Source organism: Phalaenopsis equestris, unplaced genomic scaffold, assembly GCF_001263595.1.
Source record: "Phalaenopsis equestris unplaced genomic scaffold, ASM126359v1 Scaffold000302, whole genome shotgun sequence".
Taxonomy (NCBI): domain Eukaryota; kingdom Viridiplantae; phylum Streptophyta; class Magnoliopsida; order Asparagales; family Orchidaceae; genus Phalaenopsis; species Phalaenopsis equestris.
Genome location: NW_018164744.1, coordinates 62,849 through 78,164, shown reverse-complemented (window position 1 = coordinate 78,164; position 15,316 = coordinate 62,849). Strand labels below are relative to the sequence as shown.

Here is a 15,316-nt window from a genome sequence, read left to right as displayed (position 1 = left end):
CCCCCCCCCCCGGCACCCTATTCCCCTCCAACCTATTGTTGGCCTTGTTGTCCAGCCCTCCCAGCTGCACACCTGCATCCAACCAGCCCCCTTACAGCAGTTCTCCTTGTTGTCCGGCTCATCCCACCATCACACAGCACCCTTCGCCACCCTTACTTGCAGCTTTGCCCACCGCCCCACTCTACCAAACCCCCAAACCAGCCACCACCACCCTTCCAACATACCCAACAGCCCTCAACCCTTCCCATTTTCCCTTGCCACTTTGCTGACACCACCAGTGTCCTTGGATCTTCTCTTCGGGTCCTAGTCGGACAATGGCTTGTTGTTGTATTTCCCCTTTCCATTTATGTCAATAAAATTTTACTTTCGTTTTCACCGATTTCCTTACTAGTTTCGGTATCATTTGGTATTAGAGCTAGCCCAACCCTAGTCCTATCCTTGGGTTTTCTAGCATCCAGCATAAACTAAAATATTTCTTTCCTACGTCAAATACCCTTTCTACTTCCACAAATCCCAAACCCTAATCATGCCACCAAGAAGATACATGTCCAAACCCACCTAGGAAGAGATAATGCGAGAGCTTCGTCGCCTTCAACAGAGGCTTGCGGAGATTGATGAATGACCAAGGGGGAGATTACCCTCGACCGAAATCTGGAAAGGTGAAGGGGAGATAGAGAGGATGATATGAATCCCTTCCATAGGGAGAATTTAAGGGATGAAGAAGACATACCACAACATTTCCGAATCCAGTATCAGAGGAAAACTAGAGAAGGGTATCTAAATTCCTTCCATAGGGAGAATTTTAGAGATGAGATATCATTTGACTAGAGAAGGGTATCTAAATTCCTTCCATAGGGAGAATTGAGAGAGGAGATATCATTTGAAGGGCACAGATACTTCTGCATCAAAGTTGATCTACCAAATTTTGAGGGAGATATGAATCCAGAAGATTTTATTGACTAGCTGCAATCTATTGAGCGGATCTTCGAGTATAAGAATGTGCCAGAGGACAAGAAGGTCAAATTAGTTGTTATCAATTTGAAGAAAGTGCCTCTTTGAAATGGGAGAACATATGGAGACAGAGAAAAAGAGAAGGCAGTGATAATATTACCAGGTGGGAGAAGATGAAGAAAGTGATGCAGAGGAAATACCGTCCACCCCATTATGGCCAAAATATTTTTCCGAGGATCCACCACTTGCAACAGCGAGATCTGTCACTAGAGAAGTTCACGGAGCAGTTTGATTAATTGTGGATGAGATGAAATTCGATCGAGCCAGAGAAACACACCATATCCCGTTATATGTGGGGTAAAGGCAGCTATCAGCAATGTGGTGCAGTTGAAGCCTTATTCATCACTTGGAGGTGTTCAGACTCTAGCCTAGAAGGTGAAAATACAATAGAAACAAAGCAGGCAGCAGCCTTTAGTCAAGCAGTCACCTACAGCTACCACGATGGACAAGGGTATCTCGGGAGGAACTAGCAAGCCCCGATAAGTGACAAGCGGATTAGAGTGAGAAGAAACAAGAGAAAGGTAGTTCCTCCAATACAATACCAGCTAGAAAGTGTTTCAGGTGTCACGACTAAGGCCACGTAGCCTCCAGTTATCCCATGAGCCGAGTAATCACTCTCAGAGGCAAGGTGTCGTGGAGGAACTTAGCAATGATGAGACATCTGAGGACCAGGGTGAGGTGTATCACCTTCCACCAGATGAAGGAGAAGCGCTCGTATTTCGACAGTTCTTACAGACCGATATTGATACGAGGGATTTGTAGTGGCTTCGTCACAATATAATCTACACCTGGCGCATCATAAAAGGGAAGGTATGTAATCTCATCATCAATGGAGGGAGAAGTAAAATGTAGCATCTATACAGTTGGTTGAGAAATTGGGTCTCATGACTATGAGATATTCTCAATTGTATTCACTGACATGGCTGAAGAAAAAGAATCGGATCAGCATCGACTGGAGATGCTTAGTAGAGTTTTTGATTAGGGGACAGATGTTGGACCTGGTAAGGTGTTGGTGTTGGTGGTACGGTGTCGATCGTGATATCAATAGCAAACTGCAAAGTACTTTGGGAGCATTCGACAATGAAGGTGAGACATACAGACTTAGTAGCAAACTCCCCGAAGATCGGTCCGCAGTGGATGTTTGCCAGTAAATTGGAAAAGACTCACAAGTGCCTTGAAGGACGTTGCAGTCGCCAGTGGGATCTAGGTGCTGCTAAGATTACAGACAAAGAATCAGAAGCTTCGACGAATAAAGTTAAACTCCTCCAACCCAGGGAGACTGACGCGGGGCTTGAGGTGAGACGTGGGAGGGGGAAGACCAGCCGAACCGGCTTGTTGAATGGCCATTTAAACTTTCCAAGTAGATCTCGGTCCAGATCATGCTAGACTGACCTCCTTTAGGGAACAAAGATACCATGCCTGCTCTCTCCCTTGCTTCTGTTTGTTGTAGTCTCTCCTTTCTGGTTGTCACCCAAAGGGGAAACTTTCCCTTCCTATTTTATCTATTAGTATTTATATGTTTTTGCTTGTTAGGGTTATGTTTTGTGTGATTGTTGTTTTCAGATTTCTCTTTGAAGTCTTCTTCTCCCATGCTAGGGTTGTATCCGACGACGGGTATTGCTTTGGTAGTATCCTGCTCTTAGGTGGTGTTATATCCTCTCCTATAATCTTCCCTAACCCTTCTCCTCCACTTCCCATAGTCGCTGACCTCCCCACCTCATCCCAACTGCTCTGCCGCCTCTTCCTCATACTGCAACCTTGTTGTCCAGACCTCCAAATCCACCTCCCAGCACCCTATTACCCTCTAACCTGCTGCTGGCCTTGCTTTCCAGCCCTCCCAGCAGCTCAACTGCATCCAGCCAGCAACTTCAAAACAGTTCTCCTTGTTGTCTGGCTCATCCCACAATCGCCCAGCACCCTTCCCCGCAGCTTTCCCTGCCGCCCAACTCTCCCAAACCCCCAAACCAGCCAACATCACCCTTCCAACATAACCGACAGCCCTCAACCATTCTCCTTTTCCCTTGCCACTTTGTCGACGCCACCACTGCCCTTGATCTTTTCTTCGGGTCCTAGTCGGAGATTGGTTTGTTGTTGTATTTCCCCTTTCTGTTTGTGTCGTGTTGTAACCCTCATATAGTGCTAATAAAAATTTGCTTTTGTTTCCACTTATTTCCTAACTAGTTCCGGTAACATCTTGTGATTTATCATACACCTTTTGCCAAAATCAGGGGGTCACTCACAGCTGAAGATTCACATAGTTCAACAACAGGAGGAAATCTAGGAGCTTTTCAAAAAAAATTAAAATCATCATTATACCATCAGACAACATGAACCTCACAGCACAGTTTTGTGACTATAAAAGCTATAGTATGCCAAGCGGCATTTCTGGTTTCACATGTCACTATGCTCATTCTCTTGAAACCATATGAACAAGTATCACTTCATTCTCTGCATATATTCTTGTGTCATAAATTGGTTTAAGATTTTCTAAAATGCAGCTAAATCACAACATTAGAAAATTTATAATTAAGGTTTGCCTATAATATTAAATATCTCAACAGAACAGCATAATGATATGCATACAAAAAGGAAATGATGTAATTCAAGCTCGACAAAATCAACGACAACAACAAGATAAAAAAACACGCAAGCTACTAAGCCTGAACGAACCTCCAACATAGAATTGATCACATATCTGCCTTAGCGAATAATGATCCCCAGTTCCAGTATCACAGTTGTCCCCAAATATGAGATGCTGAAAGCCAAACTTTAGTGCTTGCTTCAGTCTATCCAGTTAAGCAAAATGATAAAAGTTACAAAGTTTGAATTCTCAAGCAAATGCCAATTATAAGAACTTCCTAGCGCTCCAATTAAAAAAATACTTATAGGCCATAAATTTTCAAATAACAATGGTCGACTGAATAGTTAAAAGACAATGCAAATCCAACCTGAATTTTAAGATGTTTAATTCAACAAGTTTTAAGCAAATTCACATATTTGAAAAATTATTTAGCAAGTATACCTTTTCAAATGATTTTGGTGATCATCAAAGAAAATAAGAACCTGCTTGATATCAAAATTTCCATGCTTCTCCAAAACATTTCCCCAGTCAATACTCCCAAAATCCACAAATTCATTCCCAGCAAAATATGTGCTGTTTTTATCAACGTAAGCAGGGCCCTCCATCAGATAACTTTCTGGATGGCGCGGTGAAAGAGATATGATCGGAGTTTCTGGCATTGCCCGGCGTAGAACCCAAGTGGAATGCCCGTTGAAAACTCCACTCTCAATCATTAATACCGGTTTTAGCCACCGTGCCATGAACCAAAGACCAAAGCTGTGATCAAATCCCATTCCATGTGTGTTGTTTTTTATAGGCCGAGTGTCATAGATTGGCACAAACTCTTCTAATCCCTTAATCAAATCCATGGGACCCCATTCCACTGTTCTACCATCTTTCGATCTACCTTTTTGAAAATAACAAGAATTATAGAAAGTAGTTTACGATGTTTAAATACATCACTAAGAACTAAGAAACCATGAACGAACAAAAAAAAAGAGAAATGCAAGCCATTAAATTACACAGAAGCTATAGTAAAACATCAGATACTCAGATTAAGCAAGCAATAAACCAACTTAAAATACAGCAGAGAACTACAATCAAACGCAAAGGCTAGTGCACAAAGCTCAAGATATCCCCTAATCTTGGTTAGAAATATTTTTTATTCTTACTTCTGTTGATTTTCCTTCGTGTTATATATTGTTTAAATGAATTTCACATCAAACGAAAACGCATTCAAGTATGTTTTTTTTTTTACTTCCCCATTTACAAAACCAGAAAGAAAAGAAAAAAAAGTTTGAATGTAAAAACAAAAAGCAGAAAACATGTCTATAGTCTCGGTAAGAAAAAATTAGGCCGCTTTTAAAAATCATTTAAAACACAATTAGGGGGATGTTTGGTTGCACAAGTCAGCAAGCAACAAGCTTCTAGTCAATCGAACGGTAGCAAACGATCAACCGCAGGAGTCAATCCCAACAAACAATCTATTACAGGAAGAGCAAATACGGATAACATGAAAGTCTTGTTAGGGGCAGTGAACAAAAAATTACAGTTATTTCAACAAAGCATCAACCGTCACTCGTCATACACAACTATTGAATATTTAACAAAACTTAGCAGAATTACGAACATTTCCAATGAAGCTATAACTGCGGTCTATGAAATATTAAAGGATAAAATGCTAACAAAGTTTTTCTGATGACTACGAATGGGTCATTGCTACATGATTGTATTGAATTTTTTATTAGGTCTCATCCTGGCTTGTGCACATACTTAGCTTGTATTTGATAAATTCCTTCATTGTGTTGTGTTTGTTTGTATTATCACATTATTTATTTTATCTTTCGGACAGCCTTTGTTATGCCTTTATCTATGTACATCATGTTTCTTTTCAAGAAGAAATTACATGATCACACAGTAATATCATGTTACTTGCTCTTTATTATATCGCATACAATGGCCCAATCGAAGCTTGATACTTGTGTATCTTTTAGCGTTATAATACTTGTCATGCAGAATACAACTTTTTTATATCCATATGGATGCTCTCTTAGTTGATTAAATGGGTGGCATGGAAACTCTATGAGTTTTTTGAAAAACCAATGTATTTCAAGTTTCTAATTATTGCCTAAATAATTGAAGTCCTTAAAAATTCATGGACAACCATTTAGATACTCGATCAAGCTTTTATGTTTTTTTTCAAAAATCATATCTTCACCGAATGTGGTAGACTAATAGCAGAATATCTTCATGACTAAAAGCCATTCCTTCCACTCGAAGGACAATGTCCATGGTACAAATTATCTAGAGAAACATGCCTCTATAGATAAGACATTAGTTGAAAGGGGCGTTTACATAACATACCACTCAATTCTTATGTATTTACATGTTGCCACCTAATTTTTTCTTTTCACATTTACACCACCCAAATATTTCATTTCATATCAAAAATACCACCATTTAACTTTTAAAAAGTGAAATATATCTTCTCATACATAAAGTGGTATGTAAAAACTAAAGTTTAGGTAGATATGTAAATAAATTTGAACTGAGTTGTGTGTATGTAAATCTACCAGTTTTAAATGGGTTATTACCACAATTTTTACTACATCTGTAAAACCATTACTAGAGACTACGGGAGAGCAAGGATTATTCTCTGATAAAATTATAAAAGCAATAAGAGCATGGAAAATTAATTGTGAAGAAACCATTCTAACATTCAATGGAAATCATATCCATTTGCAACTAAAAGGAATTGCATGGCCTATAGAGAGATCATGAGGTTAATGAATATGATGAAGAAAGTTAGTATTCTGGCATGATGCACCTTCAAATGGAAGAGAAGTAAAGTGATGCGGGAGCTTACAGGAATGCGGCACTATAATTGATACGATAACACAAACACCTAGAGGAAGAGGATCCTCCCTTTCCAAATACGCCCCAAGGCCTTCATTTCTCATTTCTATTCTTTTCCCTCTCTATGCCTCCCTATTCCATCTCTTTTCTTTCTTATTACCTTTTATTTTTATTTACTATCATCTATTATATATTGATGTTGATTGTTTGCTTAAGATTGACTTTTGATCAATTCCAAATTTAAGATCTCTATCAAGACAATCGCTAGCATCTGTTTTCCCCTTCAAGGGTTATCCGAGGAATTGGTGACGCTCCCACTATATCTCTCTCCCGAGGTGGAGATTATCTTATTCATATTCCCTTCTGCATCCTCCCACATAGCTCCCTGCCGTCGTACCTCTCTACAGACACCCGCAACAGCACTAGGTTTGTTGTTTCTGCAGTCCTCAGCCAATCAGCCAACTTCCCCTCCCTTCCAACATTGCTTCTGCCCAAACTGCATCTCCTTCCAGCTGTCCCAGCCCTCCCACCATGCCGCTGCCACCCAGGACAGCCAAGGAACACCTCGTTCTTGTTAGCCAGTGGCTATCTATCCCAACTCCTCGCTGCTATCACCCAGGACAGCATCCACACTTGTTGTCCCTGCATTTCTGCACCTCCCCCTTGTTGCCACCATCATTCATTTGTTGTCGCCACCCCCGTCAGCGATCCCGATCGACCTAGCCAACCTCCTCCACCCTTGGGATACACTTTAGTGGTGTTTGCATGTGTCGTGTTATTGTATTTCTCCTTTCAAGTGTGTTGGTTGTAATCATTTATATGCTTCAAGTAATAATATTCGTTGTCCTACTATGAATTGAGATAACTCCAGTATCATTTGATATCAGAGCTAGCATGACTCTAGTCCTATCATAGGGTTTCCTAATATTTGTCCTACCTCCCACCAAAATTTTTCTTTCCTATTCCAAAAACATAGCCAAAAATTTGACCTAATCCTAATTTCCCCTTGTTGATTTCGAAATCAGTAACCTTAAATCATTTTTGTCGTCCTCTTTCACCTACCACCCCAAAACCCTAAACATGCCACCAAAGAAAAACATGTCCGAGCCTACCTAGGAAGAGATACAACGGAAGATCCGTCAACTTCAGCGGAGGCTTGTAGATATTGAGATGAAACCCAAGGAGAGATGCTCATTACCATCGACCGGGATCTGGAGAATCAAAGAGGAGCAAGTAACGAGGATATGAATCCCTTCCATAGGGAGGACATTAGTGATGCACAAGACCGTTCATGACACTTTGGAATCCAGTATTAGAGGAGAACGAGAGAAGAGTCAACAAATAGAGAATGGGAGAATCTGATAATGAAGAGGAAGATCCAGTGACAGTTTCTATCAGCTTACTATAAACAAAATATTCAGACTCTAGCTTCAAAAGTGGAGACACCACGTCTTACAGGCAGAGCTCAACCTTAGGGTCTTACAACCAGATTACACTCTGAAGAACATCCAAGCTAACACCGTCAAAGGGAAAGCTGGGTCAAAGTGGAGAACAGGTGGAACCAATCAGCATCCCTAAATTCGTCATGGCCGAAAAGTGTTTTAGGTGCTACGGATTTGGGCATAGTGAATCAGATTGCACAACCGGGAGAGTAATCGCTTTCACTGATCAGGGAGAAGTTGAAGAAATAAACGATGATTCGAAAAAAAGAGGGAGACTTAGGAGAGGATTCTCAATTTTCAGCCAACAAGGAAGAGATGTCATTGATTCCAGTTGACCCGAAGACAGAGGTTCCATCTGAGGTAACAATAGTTGTCCTAGAAGGTAATGACTGTGATGTAATGGGCATAGGCGTTGAGAGGAGTATTAGCACAACTAACCTTGGATGTCCAAAAGGGTCGCGAGTTTAAGAAGCCGCTAGTAGACAGAGGACAACCCAAATAAGAGAAATTCAAACCATTTTGATTTATAGACTCGTTCTAGAGTTGCCCCTACTGAAGGAGGTCTAACACGTCAGAAATGGGGCCCTTTTGTAACACGTTGGGATGATTACATAGAGATATTCAAATGTTAGATTCAGTTCGGTATGGTACCCATCATTAAACGTCCAAAAAAGAGGAATGAACCCCATCCTTGAAATTTGTCTTAAGAGCTTGATGAGGAAGGAAATTCTTCAATGAGATCCAGGTTCTATCAGTAAAGAAGATGTCTCTCCTAAGTAGTTGCTAGTGAGAATAGCACAGCCTACTACAAATTTTATCTCAGAGTTGATTATTCCTCACATACTTCTTTATTAGTTATAATCTGTTGAATACAAGAAGTGGAAGAAACAGATTTCAGACTTAAGGGCTCGAGAATTATATTGTGAAAACCTACATCTATATGTTGCTCTAGCTCAGGATATACCAAAAAAAAGATGCATATTATTCTATCAAAATGTGTTGTGAAATGACAACACCTACAAGATCAACCTGTTAGGAACTACAATGTTTCCACTACGTTCAATGTCGCAAACCTGACTTCGTACTACGAGGACCCCGAAGCTTCGACAAATAAATTTGAAACTCCCCCAACCCCAAGAGATAGACGCGAAAGCTTACCGAGAGATGGTACTATATCTGTTACAATACTACAGACGCCCAAAGGGAAAGGGTCCTCCCTTTCCAAATCTGCCGCCCCCATTCCATTCCTATTTCTCTTCCTTTCATATTTCTACTCCTTTCCCTTTCTATGTCTTCCTATTTCACCCATTTCCTTTCCCATTACTTTCTAGTTCTATCTATTATCATCTATTATATATTGATGTTGGTTGCTTGCTAAGGGTTGGCTTTTGATTACTTTCAGATTTCAAATTTCTATCAGAGCAATCGTCAGCATCCATTTTCCCCTTACCGCACCTCCTTCTTGTTATCCTAGCCCTCCCGCTATGTCGCTGCCGACCCAATACAACCAGGGAACACCTCCTTCCTATTGTCCCGCAGCTATCCACCGCAACTCCTCGTTGTCATCACCCAAGACAGCCTCCACACTTGTTGTCCCTGCATTTTTGCACCTCCCCCTCGTTGCCACCATCATTCCTTTGTTGTCGTCACCACTACTAGCTATCCCAATCCACCTAGCCAATCTCCCCCAACCTTAGGATACCCTTTAGTGGTGTTTTCATGTGTTGTGTTATTGTATTTCTCCTTTTAACTGTGTTAGTTTTAGCCGTTTTTTTTGTTTCAAGTAATATTTGTTGTTTTATTATAGATTTGGTTAACTCCGGTATCAATTATATAACTACCACTTTAGTCAATGATCTTCTATTTCACAAGCTCTTTGAAAACAGAAAACAAATGTAATTAGAAATCAAGGGAACATAACAAAAAAAAGGAAACTATCACCTCTCTCTCTCTCTCTCTCTTTTTTGGGTGGAACCAACATTACTTGTTGTGAGCGTATAGTCATAATAGAGCTTACGAACATACATATAATAAGAATCTAAAAAATTATTAATGAATTGGCTAACTAAAAAAAATATGATCAATGACTTCAAGCATAATGTTTTTTATTCATAGATTTTATAAAAATTTACATGCATATCATAGAATTCTTTTGTATTTACATATCTAACACTTAAAGTTTGATATTTACATTTGAAACACCTTGGTATCATAAACCTATGCATAAAATGGCATATTTCACTTCACAAATGGTAGCGAGGGTGATATTTCTGATGTGATGTTAAATATTTGAATGTTATGTATTTAAATATGAATGTTTAGGTGTTAGATAAGTAAATACATAAGAATTGTGTGGTACGTATGTAAATGACCCATTTAGGATTTTTTTTAGAATATTTTATCCTAATTGGTACAACACAGTGAATATGCATTTCTACTAGTATGCACAGATGCCTAAAACAAACCTATCCTTTTTATACGATGCCTTTGTCCTCATTTTTTGGGTAATACTTAGAAACTTGAAATCCTTCTTAGCTGCTGCTGTGAAATTTTGAATAAGTATTAAGGCATTTCTTTGATGCCTAGATGTTTATAGCACGCCTCCATGAATAGAAATTTTTGTGTCAAAATGTGTACTCATCAAGCTTGGTCACCTATTACAAGTTTTTTTAATGTAATTTCAATTAAAATGCAGCAATCTCATATTTTTTTAAGGGGACATTTCCGGACGAAATTTGTCAAATGTTTGACACACATATATAGTTAATCAATGTTATAACTAAGTTAATATCTTCTATTATGGAGGAACACAGCTCCTCGGATCATAATGAGTATATCCCAAGACCCATGTTTGACAGATCCTACATAGAGCATCGGTATGTAATGGATGTGCTAGTCAATCATCCAACGAGATCATATAACTGTTTCAAGCTTCCAATAGAGGCTTTATATTGATGAAGAACTTATTACTTAACCAAGGATTATAAGTCAATACTAAGAATATGAACGTCATAGAGCAATTAGGAATTTTTTTTAAAGGAGTACCACATGCTCATATCTACAGGTAACTTTATGAATTTTTCAAGCACTCCTCAGCAACAATTAGTAGAACAATTAGTAGGTACTTTAATCTTGCGTTACAAGAGATTACATCACTATCAAAAGAGTTCATTAAAGTGCCACATATAGAAGCGATTTATGGCCCTTTTATACGGACAAATGCACAGTTTAATCTATACTTTCAAAATCTATCGGATCAATTAATGAAACTCATATCACGATATTGGTCAGCAAACAATCACACAATACGTACCAAAACAGAAAAAGATTTACCTCACAAAATGTGATGACCACTGTTATTTTTATTGATAATTTTTATACATTGTCGCTGATTGGGAAGGATCTGCCCCGGATATGAGAGAATTACAGTGGCCAACAGAAGGAGAATTTATATTGCATGAAAATCAATATTCTTCGTTTGACTAAAAATATAAAAATACTAAGAAGATAATAGCACACTTCAGAGGATATCATTATTATTTGAGTGATTATCATAGAACCATAACCCTTAAATACTCAGCACCACAGTGTGCAATACTATTGAAAGAACTTTCGGGATTTTAAAGGAAAGATCTCAAATTTTAAGTCATGCAAAGGTTCCCAATTAAGTTATAAGCAGACATTGTGATGGCTTGTACAATTTTGCACAATTTAATTAGACCCAATAAAGTAAAGTTGTTCTGACGGTTACATAACTACCACTTCGGTCAATAATCTTCTATTTCACAAGCTCTTTGAAAACAAAAAACAAATGAAGCAAATGTAAATAGAAATCAAGGGAACATAACAGAAAAAAAGGAAGCCACCACTCCTCTCTCTCTCTCTCTCTCTTTTTTTGTGGAACCAACATTACTTGTTGTGAGCTTATAGTCATAAATAGAGCTTATGAGCATACATATAATGAAATTCTAGACAATTATTAATGAATTGGCTAACTAAAAAAATATGATCAATGACCTGAAGCATAATACTGTTTATTCATAGATTTTAGGAAAATTTACATACATATGACACAATTCTTCTCCATTTACATATCCAAAACCTAAAGTTTGATATTTAGATTTGCAACACCTTGGTCATAAAACTATGCATAAAAAAACCTACGCATAAAAGTTGTATTTCATATTAAAAAAGATAATGATGGTGGTATTTTTTATGTGATGTTAAAGATTTCAGTAGTATGTATGTAAATATGAATATTTAGGTTTTAGATATGTAATTCCATAAGAATTGTGTGGTATGTATGTAAATGACCCATTTTAGGATATTTTTTAAACATATTTTATCCTAACTTGTAGAGCACAGTGAATATGCACTTTTACTAGTATGCACAAATGCCCAAAACAAACCTATCATTTTTTATACCACGCCTCTGTACTCATTTTTTGGGTAATAATTAGAAACTTGAAATCCTTTTGAGCTGTTGTTGTGAAATTTTGAATAAGTATGATGTTATTAAGACATTTCTTTGATGCCACTTTATAGCACGCCTCCATGAATAGAACTTTTTGTGTCAATATGTGTACTCATCAAACCTGGTCACCTATTAACAAGTTTTTTAATGTAATTTTAATTAAAATGCAACAATCTCATATTTTTTGAGGGGTACATTTCCGGATGAAATTGGTCAAATGGTTTGACACATAAATACAGTTAACCAATATTATAACCGAGTTAATATCTTCTAATATGGAGGAATACACCTAGGATCATAATGAGTATATTCCAAAACCCATGTTTGACAGATCCTACAGTGAGCATTAGAATGTTATGGATGTGCTAGTCGATCATCCAACTAGATCACATAATTGTTTCAAGTTTCCAACAAAGGTTGTTATATAGCTGAGGGACTTATTGCTTAACCAAGGACTATTAACTGATACTAAGAATATAGATATTGCAGAGCAATTAAAAATTATTCTTAGATGAGTGACACATGCTCATTGATACAGGCAACTTTGTGAATTTTTTAAGCAATCTTTAAAAACAGTTAGTAAGTATTTTAATCTAGTGTTATGAGCAATTACATCACTATCAAAAGACTTCATTACTGTGTCCCCGATAGAAGCAAGTTGTGATTCTTTTATATGAAAAAATGCACAGTTTTATCCGTATTTTCAAAATGCTATCAGAGCAATTGATAGAACTCATATCCTAATAGTGTTCTGCAGACAATCACAAAATAAATACTGCAATAGAAAAGGATTTACATCACAAAATGTAATTACCGCAATTACTTTTGATTGATAATTTACATCGTCGCTGGTTGGGAAGTGTCTGCTATCGATATGAGGTTATTGTGATGGTTAGTAGAGGAAGGAGAATTTAAGGTGTCTGAAAATAAATATTTTTTATTTACTCAAGATAAACAAATACTGAGAAGATGTTAGTACCATTCAGTAGATATCATTACCGTTTGAGTGATTACCATACAATCATAACCCATTGATACTCAATACCATGAGAGTTATTTAATTATTTACGCTCACAACTGCGTAATATTGTTGCAAGAACTTTCGGATTTTGAAGGAAAGATTTCAAGTTCTAAGTCACATGCAAAAGTTCCCAATTAAGTTACAAATGGACATTGTGATGGGTTGTACGGTTTTGCAAAATAACATTAGATGTTATCATGGGAGTGGTTTATATTTTAATATATCACAAACTGAGATGGAGCATAATGATAAGCTATGTGAGGTTATTGTCATTCATAAAGACCCCAATATGCATACAATCGTTGGTGAGAGACTTTGAGACGCTGTACAAGAAGTTATTGCAACTAATTTATGAGCAACACGTGTAAGTTCACTGCTCTTTGTTATTCTGATTTTCTATTTAAGATATTGTATTTGATTAAAAAATGTTTGTGTAATTGACTCAAAGGCTATTACAGCAGTTGATGAGAGACTTGGTGGAATTTACTTGTCTTTTTTGTTAGTTCAAGGGAAGACGAGATAAATAAAATATTACACCTTAGCAGAAAGTCACTCTACTCATTTGTGCATTTGTGTGGTGCAATTTGCGAGAATAATTGAGTATGTGCTTTTGTGGTTGTAGTGCTACATGTAATTGGCGAAGTTGCTCAACTATGTTGCTGCATATGTAAATGTGGGTGAGTGGTGTCCATGCAACATCATACCGCTTATAGTTGGTTGAGCATACATATAATGTTAACAAACTTTACTAATTTTCTTTAACTTAGTCAACTAAAATCTCTAAAGTTCTTTCGGTATGTTAATCCTACCTCCTAATTTAGCTCTAGGTTTGATACATATTTATTCTTACTCAACTTCAGCTGTGCAGTTTACCAATTCTTCTTGTGAGCTTGATATTTTTATTTTTTTAGGAGAAACAGATCATTTGGTTTATGCAACAAATGATTGAGGCTTAGGTTAAGGTTGATGTGTTAGTGATTTATATGACTTTTTTTTGTGGCTGAGGAGAACATGATTTCTAACACCAATTTTAATGAAACTGATACTATTGGGAATGAATCAACACAATACGAGAAGTCCCTGCTTCCTCATTTTGACAATTACTTGGATGAGATTGATGATCGCCTCACAGTTTCGAGATTGGTGCCTTTGTTAATCGAGCCTTTCACCAAGGTTTGCAATTCAAATTCGGACTTGATAGCCCTTCGCTTATCAAAAATCTGTATTGCCAAGTTTATTGTACGTCTTGAAATGAACTGCTGTAAATTCATGAAATAAATTGCCAAACATATCAAACTGATTTAACTGGATTTAATATTAAGTGACTACTACAATTCTGGATTCAGTAAATCCAGATTTACCGGATTAACTAAATACCATTTAAGTTAAATCCCGGCAGCCAAACACCCCCTTAGGGTTTTCATCAAACACAGCCTATTTCCAACCACACGAGCACGAAATGTCACCTGAAACTTTTCTGATTTATTTTTTTTTACTTAAAACTGCTTCACTTCAAAAATAAAGAACAGAGAAAATTAACAGAAAAATAAATAAATCCAACATGAAAAATTGAGAAACAGACCAATCCAATTAATCGCAAAAACCCAATCCCCAAACCATAAAAGTAGAAGAACTCTTACACCAGGGCACGCCAAGGATCCCAAAATCGGAGGCTAGCCCGCCAATGCTCCCTGAAAACATGGCCATGCGGGTGAAGGAACCGTCTCGGGACTCGCATTCCCTTGGGCCAAAGTGATGCCTGATGAAGAGAGCAACGATGAGGATGAGAAGAAAAGCCACTGGTAAGAAACAAGAACGACGGCTTTGTGCTATCCGAAAGCAGAGCATCCTCGAAAGCCGCGCACCAAGCGGGCCGTGGTTCCTCGTCTTGGACTCATCGTCATCCTCAATGGCTAACGCAGCGCCGCCGGCGACTTCCTCGCCTCTCGGGG

General features: G+C 37.9%; 1 protein-coding gene across 2 annotated transcripts in view; it reads right to left on the bottom strand.

Annotated features, from left to right (window-relative positions):
- Positions 1–15,302, bottom strand: part of LOC110025552 — a gene marked incomplete at its 5' end in the record, with an annotated part of 35,675 nt that extends 20,373 nt beyond the window's left edge. The window contains 3 exon segments of one of the 2 annotated variants that reach the window (XM_020726101.1): positions 3,682–3,797; positions 4,034–4,478; positions 15,005–15,302. In XM_020726101.1, coding sequence (XP_020581760.1) covers positions 3,682–3,797; positions 4,034–4,478; positions 15,005–15,302 — 859 coding nt within the window. 2 annotated transcript variants of the gene reach the window in all.
- Positions 15,303–15,316: the final 14 nt, after the last annotated feature.